This window comes from Chanos chanos, chromosome 10 (genome assembly GCF_902362185.1).
Source record: "Chanos chanos chromosome 10, fChaCha1.1, whole genome shotgun sequence".
Taxonomy (NCBI): Eukaryota; Metazoa; Chordata; class Actinopteri; order Gonorynchiformes; family Chanidae; genus Chanos; species Chanos chanos.
Window position 1 is genome coordinate 5,607,686 of NC_044504.1, and position 15,655 is coordinate 5,623,340.

General features: G+C 42.8%; 1 protein-coding gene across 3 annotated transcripts in view; it reads left to right on the plus strand.

Annotated features, from left to right (window-relative positions):
* Positions 1 to 4,835: 4,835 nt before the first annotated feature.
* The window catches only part of efnb2a (ephrin-B2a), a 15,600-nt gene continuing 4,780 nt past the window's right edge, over positions 4,836 to 15,655 (plus strand). For all 3 annotated transcript variants that reach the window (XM_030786780.1, XM_030786778.1, XM_030786777.1), the window contains exons 1-2: positions 4,836 to 5,089; positions 12,874 to 13,157. In XM_030786780.1, coding sequence (XP_030642640.1) covers positions 4,977 to 5,089; positions 12,874 to 13,157 — 397 coding nt within the window. In that variant the 5' untranslated portion in view covers positions 4,836 to 4,976. The remainder of the gene's footprint in view (positions 5,090 to 12,873; positions 13,158 to 15,655) is intronic.

The following is a 15,655-nucleotide window of genomic DNA, read 5'->3' on the forward strand; positions in this document are numbered from 1 at the left end:
ATATCTATTCCGTACACCCCTGTGTTCATTTTCATGAGAGGAGACCTTAAACCGAGAAACCAAATTCAATTCTGACGTCCTTTTCCGTTCTCTCTCTCTGTCTTTTTTATTTATTTTTTTTGCCAAGTTAAAGCTGGAACTTGCCTCTAAACAGGTTTCAAACAAGAAGATTTTAAGATTCATGTTTTAGCTTAACTGATTTTTTCTTCTTAAATCAATGTGAAAAACGACGAGTAGCTACAGTAGACGGAAACTTTTAAAGTTGATAAAAATGAATGCAACAGTTATTTATCGGTAGCGATGCAAATCTCCATTTAGTTCCCTTAGTCTTTTTTTTTTTATCTCTCTCTTTTTCCATTAATGGCCATTTAGCTCATTGCCAACAATTCGAAAGTTCGCCTTGTGTATTCGACCATTAACTATAAGAGAATGTTTACTGGGGTTCAAGCCGTACCAACTTAATCACAGCTGTCAACGTATAACTGGATTCGAAGTGTTATATTACACAGCTCCGCGTGCTTCATATGCTTTTAGTCCCAGACGGCCGGGCAGATTAATTGATCTTTTGATCGGAAATGCGCTTCACCGTCACAGTCCTTGATCATTCCCTTTTTATTTCTGTCAAAGCTGTAGCGGTCACCGGGGCTTTAAATGGAAATGTTGGCTATATCTCTATTAGCACAGACGTGCGAATCTTTGACAACCCCGTATAATGTAGCCTGTGCATATTAATCACTGTCACGTTAACAATACAACACTGATTACCCGGTGTGTTAGCACGCAGGCTACAGGCTGAAAGATGAAGCTTGGAGGTCGTGCAACCTCGGGGTCTTCTGTTGCAATGGTGAGTGTCTGTTGGTATGAAGTCTAAGCACAAGCTTATGCGCGATGGCCCAAAGCGCGAGTGAGTAATGAGCATTTCCCCGCGTGGCCTTAGGCACGGTGAAGTTTTAGCGTTGTTTACCTTCCTGCAAATGTCAAGTTCGAACCAAAGTGAGAACGTTTGTGCAACACCATTGTAACATGTCAACACGGCGTATCTGCCAAGAAATGATGCGTTAAGTTTGACCAAGGAGTCTTTTGTGTGTTTTGTTTGTGCATGTGACAGTCTCAATGAGGGAGATGATGTTCAGGTTTTTTTTTTCTTCTTTTTCCCCCTAGAGTGCGAACCGCATTTTGACAATTTTTTGATCCCAATAGGGTCTCTGACACCCGTGGACCGTGAGATGTCTTTTCATTCTGATAACGCGAACACGCAACTGAATAAACATCAGTTGGACTCCAGTTGCGCGCGACCTGCTGTCTACAACTTCTTTCAAGTGTTGAAAGTTTGTTAGGTTCATCAGGGTGGCGATAAGGTGAAAAGGGAGCACTGTTTTTCTTTCATTTAGAGAAGGCGGGGGAGTCCATGGGAGCACGGGTTATTGAAGGGACTGACATAGCGATCATTTGGGAAGAAATTTCATTTTAATTTCTCATGGCCATAGTATTTAAAATACTTGACACTGACTGATCAGTTCTCCAAGCGATAATCATCTGAAACTGCAATGAACTTTAACTGGAAAAAAAAAAAAAAGTTTAGTAATGTACTCGTAGATAACAATCACGCTTTCATTCATTTATCATTAAAAAAAAAAGAGCGTTTATCTTTAACTTTTACTTTTTGTAGCCTGATTGTTCCTAGTTCTCCCTTTTTATCTATTTCTTTATTGATTGATTTAAAAAAATTAATACAGTATAGCTGTGAGAAATGAGCTCACAGTTTGATCTATCAGTAGTAGAAATAATGTATATTAAACTTAATCATTGCTAAACGTATCGGCAAGCTACTAATAAATCTTATTAACTCCTCAGTTAGTTAATGCATTTTTTGACAGTGCAGTAAAGATAACTTGCCGATACAGTACACTTCTTGAAATTAAATACAAGAAAGTAGATGAAAAACAGTGAGCGCAATTTAATAACAAATATTCCTAACGGCTGTATCACACAGCTGGATAGCTGTAAGTTTGCAATGAGAAAATATGTTACTCACACACTGATTTTTTTTTTCCAAAATCATGTCACAGGCCCCATGGCTTTCTTTGTTGAAACTTTTTTAATATAGCCTACGTATATTAGCTGTATTTAACAATTAGAAATACTAAAGATATTCATGTAGACTGTCAGGATATGTGACAAAATGCCGTAATTTAACAGCTGTTTACAATGTCTTTTTGTGTTGTAAAAGTTTGCGGTTTTAATTAAGCACATTTTTATAGTTGCCTTTTTGCTGACCATTTCTTGTTTACGGTTGGGTAGACTCTGCCTACAGGACTTATTTTGGCAGGTTTGAAGCTGTTTCGTTGTAGCAAGGTAATGGAGATATTTTTGAAGCGACTCAGGAACTCATCGTTTCCGCCGAGGTCCGCGGGCAGAGCCGTTCTGGAGTCGTGTCAACTCTTCCCGTTGTGCGGCTTTGTCTGGAACCGTGGAAGTATTTTTGAAACCGGCTCTAGTTTTTTCTTGGATAAAGAACTATTTGAAACGAGTACAAATGTTTTGCTACTGAAAGGTTACATTTAGGCCTATTTATCTGTTTGCTGTATTAAAACTTATGTTAGGACACGGGTGTAGGCCAAACGTAACGTTTGACATTTCAGTCGTATCAAAATTAATTTAGATTTGAATTAATATGTTTTGTTTAATCTGTAATATAGTCTACAATATATCACAGTTAAGCCATTATAAATTACGGGTACAGTGTAGCTTCAACGTAACTAGGTAAAGAACCAGAGCAAATGAAATGGCCGGACGCCCTTCTGTGCGAGGTCGGGGTTTGACTCTCGAATTCATCGCCGGTTGGGTGTTTGTGTATTGAGAATCTCAAGGCCATCCATTAACTTTCCGATGTGGAATCTTCCTTTCTAATGAAGCAATAGGTTAAACAAGCAGCGCGATGGGCGCTTTCGGCCGTAAATAAGCTCTGATTGAATTAGGCTATAAGAAAGTGCGAAAACTTCGCAGGTTCTAGCTTTTGACGCTTTAATTTAGTTACTTGATAAACTGTTCCATGTCTCCAATTCTGTTTTTTTTTTTTTTTTGGCATTTTGTTTAGAATCAAGGTTCTGATTATTGCCTATCTGGCAATTTGAGTGAATGAGTACAGCAGAGAAAGTGAAATGGTTACCATTCAAGAACACTGTCTTGCTGTTTCTTCTTCTTCTTCTTCTTCTTCTTGTTATTACTGTTATTCACAAAAACAACCACGGTATGTAGTAGGCTTGAGCAGTCACCCTTGCCTTTGGTTCATTCAAAGTGCGATTATTTATTACTCGAATTTGCATCACTTTAATTGGTTCAGAGAAACTGTTTACCTTATGTATTTGAGAACTACCCCTCGAAGTATTGAAATTCACAAATTTATTTATTTTTCTTGTTGATCAATATTTCTCACAAGATGTTACATTTCTAAGAATTCTTCTCGCTAAATGATGTTGCATTTTTTCTGTCCGCTAGTCTGCGCTGTTGTCCGTCGAAAAACACGTCCAGCATTATGGACCATGAAAGCAATACGCAATAGTCGGCTTCATTTAAAATAAGAACATTTATTCTTACATTATTCTCTATTATTTTTAAGCTTTGAATGCATGGATCATGTATTTTTTAAAGTTAATTTTTATGTCGCTTAGAATATCAAATCTTGCAGGTAACAATTTAAGATATCAAACTAAGTGAGAACATCAATCGGCTGCTTTATGTAGCTGTAGAGGGCATAGTACATCAGCAGTTGCTACTGCCAGATATTCATTATAATTTAACACTCAAAATCATTTGTTAGGTCTGGGGACAAGTGAAATGTCACTTCAGTCACTTTTTTGGTTAAGCATCGAGCCTGTAATTCAAATCTGGGTTGAGCAAACGCTGCGTTCTATTTGATTCGCTCTTGGCTCCACTTTTCGCCGCTCTACCAGTTGCTGAGCGACTGTTTGATTGACAGGACCGTTTCCATTGACTGTCGGCGACCTGCCCAATGAGCTGCTGGGTAGGCGGAGTCCTGGAAAAACCAGCTCTGCCAAATATTCCGTCTCGCAAACGCTTGTGGTTACTTGCAGTCCAGACCAGCGCAGCTTCGAAGCAATCCCGCGGTTCGCGCACAGCATTTTAATCCGGACCTGCAGGATTTGAGGCGCAGCTATTCTCTGCTACCGAGAGGGTTCAACGGCAACCCATGAGAACTTTTATTTGACTTCATCTCGATTTCTTTCATTTTTTTTTATTTTAGTCATTTACCATTCTTTTTGTTTGTTTCATCCGATACCATTGTGTTTGTCTTATTCATTTTTAAAAAACGGTATCATTCTTTTTGGAGCTCTGTGGCTTCACAGCTTCTACGGAATACCTCGAGCCTGTTCTGTATTTGAAAGAGTGTGTGTATGTGTGTGTTTCTCTGCTGCTTCGCCGCCTGCACGGAGGGCTCGCGCACTTGGAATTGGTACCTGCTGGCATTTTATTCTCCGGGAAAGATAGGGGAAAACCCGGGATTAACTCCATGCCTCTACGGACAGTAACGGCGGCGACCAGAGTCGCCTTTCTTTGAGGAATGTAAGTGTCTCCCCTATTCGGCTTGTTGAAGGCACAGTATTCACTCAGGCGCGCTCGCTTTAACCGAATGAGAAACTGCCGTGCGCTTTTGGTCCTTACGCCTCTCTCTCAGAGTACGAGAGGAGATACGGATCAGTGTGAGGGAAATTCTCGTCTGCTTTCCCGTAACGGGACGAATACCGGAGTAGTTCCCCACCCTGGGATGGTGCACTCTTGACTGGGTATTCATATTTTGGGGCTTGATTTTTTTCTCTCTCGCGTCTGGATCGGGCTATCGAGTTTGGATTGTGTCGGGCACTCCTCAGGGCGTCTTCTCTTTTTTCATTTTTCATTTTTAAAATATCGAGTACATCTTGTGAAACGGATTTTGATCTTCAGCGGACACGGCGACAATGGGGTACTCAATGTGGAGATATTACTTTGGAGTTGTGGTTATCTTGTGCAAGGTGAACCTGTCCCGCGCCATCATCTTGGAGTCCATCTATTGGAACACAACAAATACCAAGTAAGTATCCGCACCTATGTCACGGGTCTCAAAACATTCACACTCATACACTTAAACTGCATTTAACAGCAATTAACAGCGATGCCTGTGTGTGTGTGTGTGTGTGTGTGTGTGTGTGGAGAGACGGATGATCATTTTTAAAAGGATTTAGGACAAATAGCCGAGGTTTACTTGAAATAGTATGCGAATGGAGTCGAATATGATTATGTCCTAACCCAGTGAATTATTGAGCAAAGCCGTGTCTTTGGCGAGTAACCCGTCAATGCCGACTGTACAGGTAGCATGAGTGGTAGTCGTGGACTCCTGAATCTCCTGGTCGGTTTGTAATTCTCGTTGCCTATGCGGAATAGTAATGATTCGGCCGTCGGTTAAAATCTCGTGATTCTCTGATCATTTTTGCGGAGGAACTTGGAAACGTCTTTCTTTCGTTCATATTATAGTTTTATCAGTAAAGGGCAGAATGGTTCACTTCTATTGACTGAAAGAATTAAAAGATGCGTGTATGTAATCTTTGAGTAGGCCTCCAACTCAGAATTAATTTCATATCAAACCTCGAACCACTAGAGAATGCAATCTGTGTTTATTTCACTGCACAGCGCATATGTATGTGATTTTTTAACGGGTATATTTTCCGCACGTACACTCGTTAATCAGTGTCAGTTGGCAGAATTTTGTACAGTTTATTTTATTTGTTGCCGAGTGCCATCATGTGAAATACATTTTCTTAAAAAAACAAAACAAAAACAAAACTATTTCTAGTTTGATGTATGTAACAGGCCTATTGGTCGCACAAGCGTGCTTTGGTTCATTAAAGAAAGTTACAATTTGGCCTACTCGATTATTATTTTTTTCCGGCCATCAACATTCAGCGTAATCAGAAATATAAATTACTGTTTTGTCCTTGAATTATCGTATTGCCGCAATAAAGATGTTGGGGCATGAGCTTGCTTTCCTGTTTCATTTTGCTGACCTTGGGCCCTGAGATGTGTTTGTCGTTTTTTGTCTCCTTTTTGGAGCCAAACTCTTTCAAAAGTAGAATGCAGAAAACTGATAAAACGCTTAAATTTCTGCAAAGTTTGCGACCATACAGATCACTAATATACACGTTTTTTCCTTTAAGTTGTGGTCTAATTTGCAAACATGACTAACTGAAGTCAGCCCCATGAAAAATTGAATGTAACCACACATAGACTCGCCCCCGGAGTTAAATAATGCATTAAAAACATCGAATCCACAGACACGGGGTTGCGGAGGACCAGAGACCCTACGGGGGTCTTCAGCGCTTTGTGCAGGCTTCGTCACGGCGAAACCCGAACTCGTTTAATAATTCAACTATTGGCCCAGACTCAACGTGGAGTCCTTCTCTCCTCGGAGGAGTGGAGGGGGGACATGCTCTCTAACCCTTACCCCCCCCCCATTTCGCCTTCTTCATCCGTTCGTTTACGGCAGAGATAGATGAATATGGAGCAAGGGGTGGTGGTGCCGGGGTGGGGGTGGGGGCACGCGAGATGATGCATTACAGGTGCCCCTTGTTGTTCTGCCGTGCTGATAATCGCCGAGTTAACGATTGCAGTGTCTGTCAGAGTTTATTACTTATGGACCGGCTGTCATCCACCTCAGTGTGTTACAGACACGCTAGAGTTTGGTAATTAATGATTAATGATGTTTAATTCCTCGAAATATTCGTTGTAAACGGTTATACATCGGATACGAACGGGGTAATTTTATACAGACTTTAAACATGAGTTAAGCGCCTCTCTGCCTCTCATGGCCCTTACTGAGGAAACGTCATTGCTTCATATATAAGTCAATTCTTCTCTGCTTCATCACTGCTTCGCTTCATTTCGTTACTAAATTAACGTCAAGAGTTTCAGTGAAAGGCGACCAAAATAAACATTACTGTTTTCAGTGGCAGTGCAGTGACACGGTCGTTTGGAATGACTGTGGTCGTGAACGAAAAGATAGACACAGAGGGAAAAGGTTAAGAGAAAATATGCTTAGGTTATTAGATCACTGGGCTAAAGGTATTTAGCGATGGGAACTCGTGCGAGCGAGAGAGAAAGATAGAGGAGAGGGTTTATCTTGGATAGGGGGCGATGTGTCTCGTCACGGAACAGCTGTAATGTGTAGCTGATGCCTCCGTATGATTGGACATCGGTAGTCTATGCCGTTTTTACAGATCAGGACAATCCATTTCATACTAGTAAAAAACAAAGAAATATAATGTCTAGTGGAGTTAATTATACAGTTCTCTGTCTACATTTTCGACCTTGAATATTTCTCAACATTCAGTGGGTTGCCAGAACTTCCATAACATACAAATACAGTTTATTTTGGTAATGTTATTAGTATTTTAGTTTAATGTCTTGAAAAGTTGGCTTCAACTTTTGTAGGGAGGGACAGAATAATAAAACAATAAAAAAATTAAAGCAAACCAACAACAACATTGAAAAAACATTGGAGTTGAACTTCATTCACGGAGCCCCAAAGTGGCCTTTGACACGGCTTGTTATGCCTTTGTGAGAAACTGCAAGTATGCAGCCTCTATTCCCGGGGCCACGGCGGGCCTGTGGTCTCACAGCGTTGGCGAGAGCCCTGTGGAATGAACGACTATGCACATTCTTGGCGTTCTTGGTTCAAAGGTACTGCTCACAGACTCGCAGGGTCGCGCTTGGGATGGCCGAGGTGGCATTCCGTGCGCTGACTCTTCGTTTTTCACCGATTACCACATACCAATCACTATTGATCGGCTGGTTTGCTCAATAACCCAGTTCCACAGTGTAATGAAATCAATCTTCGGGACCCTAACTTTTCGAGCAAAATTACATTTCTTTCTTTCTTTCTTTCTTTCTTTCTTTCTTCAAAGATTTTGTTTTAAATCCTTTTTAAAAGCTTTTCCCCATATTTAACATTTATGGCCTTACCACTCACGTAAGCTTGATAAATTGAAATCCCCTTTACTTCACCGACGCCAAGCATTTAGTTGAAGGTCAAGGTGTGTTGACACCCAATGAACGTTATAAGTTCATTTTTTTCAGCAATATTGCAACATAATGGAATCATTAAAACTTAACGTAAAACACAAACTTAAAATGTTTGCAAACTTTACAAAAAGCGGCATCATATCGCGTTCAGAGAAAAGAAAATCATCTAGGGGAAAAAAAAATCGAGTCTTATTTCTTATCTTATAACCGACTTTACTGAAATGACATAGGCCTATTAATTTTTAGTTATTATTCCCAGTTTGAACAGGGGGTTGATGGTAGATTATGCAGGCCTTCAGCGTGTGCCCGTGAGCAGTTCCACGGGCTTTTTATGGCCTCGGTGTTAGAGCTGAACCGGAGAGGCTTGAGGGGGAAGGAGGATAAAACCGGCTGGCCAGTCCCTCGGAGCGCTCTTATGCGTGCGCCGGAGCGGACGGAAACCAAAACCGTATCTGCGCGTGTATTCTAAAGGTGTCATTGCTTACCATTAACTGTTTTACGGCTAATGTATTAGCCTCGTAAAGAATCACTCCCGCCTCCCTCCCCCCTCCCCGTCTGTCTTTCTTTCACCCTCCCTCTCTCTCCCTCGCTCTGGTAATCCATTTTGTAGTTGAGGCGGAGAAACAAAAGAGAGGTCTGCTCTACATGTTTTCAGTCAAAGGAGCGTTTCTCCCCCTCTTCTACGCTCTCCTCTCCCGCGGTCTTCATTAAGAGATTAGATCTTTGCCCTGGCCCATTGTGAGAATGACTGGGCCGTGTCCGTAGAGAACTACAGATGCAGATATACCACGAATGAGTGACAGGCGCACACACACACACACACACACATCCACAAGCGCGCGCGCGGAAACATTACGAGTTCAGTTATTGCACATGTTCTACTGAAAAAAAAAAATATAGGACAGAAGAAGTGGATGTTTCACAGCTGTTTAAATTTCGCTTCAGTGCTTTGTACTGTACTGTGGGAACAAACGAGATCAAGAGGAGGGAGAGAGAGAGAGAGCGAGAGAGAGAGGGAAAGGAGAAAGAAAGACGGATCAGGTATGGGATAGTGTAGGAAGGAATATGGCGTTGACAGAGAGCGCTGAAAGGTGGCCTCTGCAGTGGGGAATATCCACGACAATGCCGTGAATGAAAGTTGAGGATTAAAAGTGGCATTTGTGGTGAAACTTGGAGGGGGTAGGAGAGGAGAAGAGCGCAGCGGTGAGAAAGAAGGCGAAAGAAAAGAAAGAGAGAGAGAGTTTTCAATCTTTTTGGGGTCTGGGGTCATCATTATGAAGAGGCAGGGGAAAGCCCTATAGCTGGGATTAAAGAATAAAAGAGTGAGAGAGAGAAAGGGAGAGACAGAAAAACAGATAGAGAGAAAGAGAGAGGGAGAGGGAGAAAAAAAAGAAAGAAAAGAGAGGCGATAAGGTGACAGTCAGCAGTTAGGGACGGATAAAGGCCTTGTCTGCTCTCCCCGCCCCCTCAGCCGACGCAAAGCATGATGGACAGGTTAAAACCCTGTTCATTTTGTTTTCTCTCTTTGTCCCCAAACCCCATGACTGTCTATATATTTAATCAATCTCCACATTGCATAGATAATTGAAAGTCAAACAGCTTAGACCTTTCACTCGCCCTCCTCCCACTATTTCTTTCTCTCTTTCTCCATCCCTCTCTTTTGTTATTTTTCTCTGCAATATTGTCGTCAACCCCCTATGTTTTCGCAGATCTTAAGGTTGAAGCTCTATTGGCCCATTGGGATGGGATTAGACACCAGCCGACACAGTGTCCATCCAGTCTCAGAGTCAGGGCCACACAACTAGCGGCCAAGATTAAGGAAAAAGAATGTGAGAAGGAAAGACTTGCAGGGAGAGGTAGAAGCTATAGAAAAGGAGTCAGAGAGATTTAGGGAGTTTGGGATTTACGGGAAAAGCAGATACGTGTACAGATGGAAAAGGATTCCATGTCAGAGAGAGAGAGAGAGAGAGAGAGAGAGAAACTGAGAGAAGTGGGTGATGACACAAAAGGGAGAAAGAAAGAAAGAGATATAATACGTTAAGACTTTTTTTTTTTTTTTTACTGAGAACAGATGTGACGGTCATAAGCGTGGGATGTTGCCCCTTAACCTTCTAACCAACCCCCCCCCCCCCACACACACACCCTTCCCCGGAATTGACTCCAAAGACAGAGTTGAAAGAGAAGACAGAAGTGTTAAACGAGAAAAACAGATGTCATCCTGTGTGATTTATTCTGCCACGCTTTTCACCTCTCCATTCAACCCACCTGTCCGTGGCGTTTACTTTTATCATCTGGGGCAGAGAGAGAGAGAGAAGATAAGCACTGTCCCCTGGAGAAGAATGTATTTTTTTCCGTCTTGCTCTACCCGCCAGTAATGTTTCTTTGAGGTTTTTAAAGGACAGCCTTATATGAAACCATGTCTTTATTTACTCTATTGGCAGCCCTGCCCTGCTTCAGACTCGATCCAACAAACATGTGTTTTCAACCTCCCGTAAAAAAGAGACTGAGAAACGGAGTAAAAGAGAAAACGAGATTGACAGCCTGCAGCTCCTCTCACTTAGTGCATGGGCCTGAGGAAGAGAGAGACTGTGTGTGTGTGTGTGTGTGTGTGTATGTGTGTGTGCGAGTGCGTGTGTGTGTTGTTTATTGGCAGTAAGTGATGTAATCTGGCTTTGATATGAGACAAACCGATAGAAATTGATTTGTCTGAAAGGGACCCGATTGATATTTCTTTAGCTTCCGTATCATTGTGACAAGTGAGGCTGAAACATGCACCCCCCCCCCCCCCCCACACACACACACACACACGCACATGCACACGGCCACGTAGGTTGCTGAGTGATGGAGATGGTTAAAGACACCTCTAAGTGTGGCTGTGTCATTGTTAAGAGAGCGGATAGCCGGTGATAAACGCGCGTTAGCTCTCTCGCTCTGTCGTTCTTTCTCTTTTGACATTCACACGCGGCGGAATATTTACGAGCCCAGACGAGAATGAGAGGGAGACAAAGGAGGAGGACGTTCTGCTGGGGAGGGGGGGGGGGTTAAGTGTCCTTGATAGGGAGGGTTAAAGCCATTTAAAAACATTATGGTTACCCCACCCCAATACACACACGCACGCTTTTATTTGCTTGCCCCCCCCCCCCCCCCCACAGTCCCAGACCCCCTATAGGAGCTCTGCCAGAGATCCAGCTGCCGCACAGTGGCTGTGTAGAGTGTGAGAAGAGCCCGAATTAGAGAGACTGAATGCAGGAACAGTTAAGCACCACATCTGAGATAGACAGTAAGAAAAATCAATGGAGCTGATCTCACTCACACTACGCTGACTGTGTGTGTGTGTGTGTGTGTGTATGGGTGTGTGTATTAATGCCAAGGGCAGTATCTTTCTCCATACACAGGAGCAGGATATGGTGTCATTGTGGCACCCAAGCTGAGGAAGCACGCCCTGTGTGTGTGTGTGTGTGTGTTTGTGTATGTGTGTGTGTACCTACCTGTGGGTGTGTATATGTGCAAGTGCATTTGTGTGTGTGTGTTTAAGTAAACACTTTGTCAAGTTCACAGGTTTATATTTGCTTACTGGATGTTTGGCGTTCACTTTGTAAAGCGTCAGTGAAACTTAAGTACTGTTAACTAGGTGTTGGTCTTGATGAAATCAACACACCGAAAGGTCCTTCCCTCTCTCTCTCTCTCTCTCTCTCTTTCTATGTCTGGTATGTGGGTGTGTGTGTATATGAATATGTGTGTGTTCCCAGGGGCTGATCGATAAGGCCGAAGCACAAGAAGATTTAGGTTTCACTCTTTTTCTTGACCAACACCTTGTGAACTACACACGCGCGCACACACACACACACACACACACACACACACACACACACACACACACACACGCTCACTGGGAATGTTTGTGTGTTCTTGAATATCCAAACAGCGTGGTGTTGAGATAAGCACAGAGACAGATAGTTATCTATCTGCTGTTGAACTTTTTTGCTGTAGTGTTTTTTATTTTGTTCTCTGTGTCAGTGGCTGAGAGGATTTGCATAACTTGATCTGCCTCTGTGATAACACTGTCAAACGAAATGCTTACAGTCTACACATTTGAAGACATACACATGTACACACACACACACACACACACAGTGGTAGAGTATTACAGTAAACTTCCCTGGAGTGAATGTTTCTCGTGTGCAGGTTCTTGTGAATATGTGTATGTATGTGTGTAAGTGAGTGTGTGTGTGTGTGTGTGTGTGGGCGTGCGCCTGTGTGTGTTTAATTGTGTCTGTCTGTGTGTGTGTGTGTTTTTTTGAGACATTGTTGGCATCATTATTCTAACAAACGTACCTCAGAGGTGGGAAAGTGCTCTGGAAACAGTGAGCGTCTTGAGTACAAAGTTAAATGGGAAAAAAAATCTGCCAGTCTAACCTGTTATACATTACATATCCTTATTTCTCTTTTCTTTTTATCCGTTGCTTAGAAAACAAACTCACCTCCAGTCGCGATGGTACTGCCTGTCAGCTCTAGTTTCATTTGGGTCAAAAAATTTCCCACACGCTACCATGTTCTTCATTAACCTCGCAAACGTACTCAGTGCACGTCATTATTATTCATAATCATTGATTATTAATTGATGAGCCTGTATGAATAATTCAGTACACCACACTTTTTAAGACCCAGTTTTTTTCTCCGATGGCAAGAATGTTCTAACATTTAAGCAAGATAAAATATCTAATATCTCTCTCTCTTTCTCTCTCTGTCTCTCTCTCTCTGTCTCTCTCTCTCTCTCTCTCTCTCTCTCGTCTCACTCAGGTTTGTACCAGGCCAAGGTTTGGTGTTGTATCCTCAGATTGGGGATAAGATGGACATTGTGTGTCCACGTGTGGAAGGTGGTGTTGGGGAGGGTGTGGAGTTTTACAAACTCTACATGGTTCCCCGGGAGCAGCTGGACTCTTGCACGGTTACCAAAGCCGACACGCCGCTCCTCAACTGCGTCAAGCCCGACCAGGACGTCAAATTCACCCTCAAGTTCCAGGAGTTTAGTCCCAACCTCTGGGGCTTGGAGTTCTTCAGGGGAAAAGACTACTACATCATCTGTGAGTAGATTGGTCAATCACAGCACTTCAGCACTCTCTCTCTCAACCACTCACATCCCTGTTGCCGTGCCGTTCTGAACAGTAATTTCTGTTAACTTGGGCTTTGAAGTTATGTTGGCGCTTCACCAATGGTATGGGAGCTATGGACTAGGTGGTGCCCAATCACGCTTTCTGGCCAATTTTATTTTTCCTGTAGGTGATGTTTCAGTAAGCAGCCTCTGTTGTAAGGTTAACGCCTTCTCTTTCATACAAATCAAGGGAAGAAGAACGGAACCTTCTCGCTCTCTCTCTCTCTCTCTGTCTCTCTCCATCTCTCTGTCTTACACACACATGCATTTCCATTGGCCATATGTTATTTGCTTGTGAGCTGTGTTTTCACATGAGCTATGGAATAGGTGGACTCTAAACCTCAGGCCTGGTCTCTGGCACGCATGAACACCACACACACACACACACAGACACACACACACACACATACACACACACACACACACACACACACACACATACACGCACGCACGCACGCACACACACACACACACACACACACACACACACACACACACACACACACACACACACATACACAGGGCTTCAGGCAGAAGACAAGCTGTATAAACAGAGTTTGTTAGGTGCGAGGAGGAGTAAGATATCCTATAAACCTAAACACAGAGTAACCTCTGGCTCCCACAACAATAACTGGTACACACACACACACACACACACACACATACACACACATACACATAGTCGCAAACACTTACAAACAGACATTCTTTCTCGACATATTTTTATGCTTTATCAACTGTAAACATGGTGCTATTTGAAATAGCCCTACCCTAGAGACAGACTTATCAGCTGTTTCTCTTCAGCTCTCTCTCCCTTTGCATGTCAGTTTGTCTGTCGTTCAAATTAATGCTCAGAGAAACCGACGGACTCAGTCATTACAGTTTCAAATCCATTTCAAACAAAACAAAAATGTTCCTCCATCTGAAACAGAACAAAATCCAATTCGGCAGTTCTTTTAAATTCTCCCTCTCTCTCTCTCTCTCTCTCTCTCTCTCTCCCTCTCTCTCCCTCTCTCTCTCTCTCTCTCTCTCTCTCCCTCTGCACTTTTCTCCCTCTCTCTTTTTAAGGGTATGCTAATGAATGGAGAGCGGTGAGAGAAAGAGACTGTGGTAGAGAGGGAGAGAGGGGGGTGGGGCTGCAGAGGGGGTGGGGGGTGGGGGGGTGGGTGAGAATGTGAAATAGGCCATTTGGTATATTGTGGATGTTAATTGCCTCTTGTTCTGGAGCACAATGATAGCCTACAGCTGGAGACCCCTACTACAGGCACTGATGAACAGCTGTGTGTGTGTGTGTATGTGTGTGTGTGTGTGTGTGTGTGTGTCTGTGTGTCTTTTTGAGCCGCAGAACTTGGAAGAATGACTATTACAGTGTAAGTTTGTTGAAAGGCTTCAATTTGATAGATAATTAAGAGAGAGAGAAAAAAATCAGCCCAAAGGTATATTTTATCCGACTCACCATTGGTCAACTAGGAACCAATCAGATCATTTCATTTCAGTCGATGTATCCGGCTTTGCACTGGTGTGTACTGCCGTGCGTGTGTGTGTGTGTGTGTGTATTTGTGCATGTGTGTGTGTGAATATCAGGCTTTAAAATGACTCTTGTATTGTTCATCCACAGTCTGAAACCTGATATGATTTTGCGAGTGTGTGTGTGTTTGCGTGCGTGTGTGTTTGTTTGTTTGTGCAGATGGGCTTGATGTGATTGTGTCTGACAGTCTGCCCTAAAGCAGGGAACATGGCTGGAGAGGGAGACACATGATCTAAATATGGAGGGAAAGAGGTGTGTCACTCCCTATTAGAGGACACAGGGCTGATCACCGCTCACCGCTTGGCGACCCCAGTGCCATGGTGACGGGGTCAGACTCCTTGGCAACAATGAGGGCAGTGGCTGCGTCATTAATATTATAGCCGGACCGCTCCGTCAGTTCATGGCTGGCTGCAGATTGAATGGAGACTCTGTTTTGTGTGTTAATGATAGACTTGTTATTTGTTGTTGGACTGTGAACAGATTGAGTTAAAGAAGATTCTTCAGTAATGAATGAAAGGGAGATCGTTTGTCTACTGACACTCTCTCTCTTTAGTTTATTTAATCAGCCAGGCCAAATGAGGTATAGGAGCAGAACGGCTGCATCTGAAGGCCCTTGTTAACTCATAGAGTGGGTATGTAATTAGGATTATTTTTGGATAACTTTGTTTTATTCCTTTTTTAGACACAGCATGTGTGCTCACACCAAGTCTCAGGAAACCTCACAGTCCTTTAATATTGCAAGCTATGTATTTTTTGTGTGTGTGTGTGTGTGTGTGTGCTTGCCCATGTAGGAGAGTTTATACACTGAGGGGCTGTCAGTTTCTTGAACCATAGCACTTAGTCACCTTCGTATCCACATTTTTCATGACCATATGCACTGCTCAGACTGTTTGTGTGTGTGT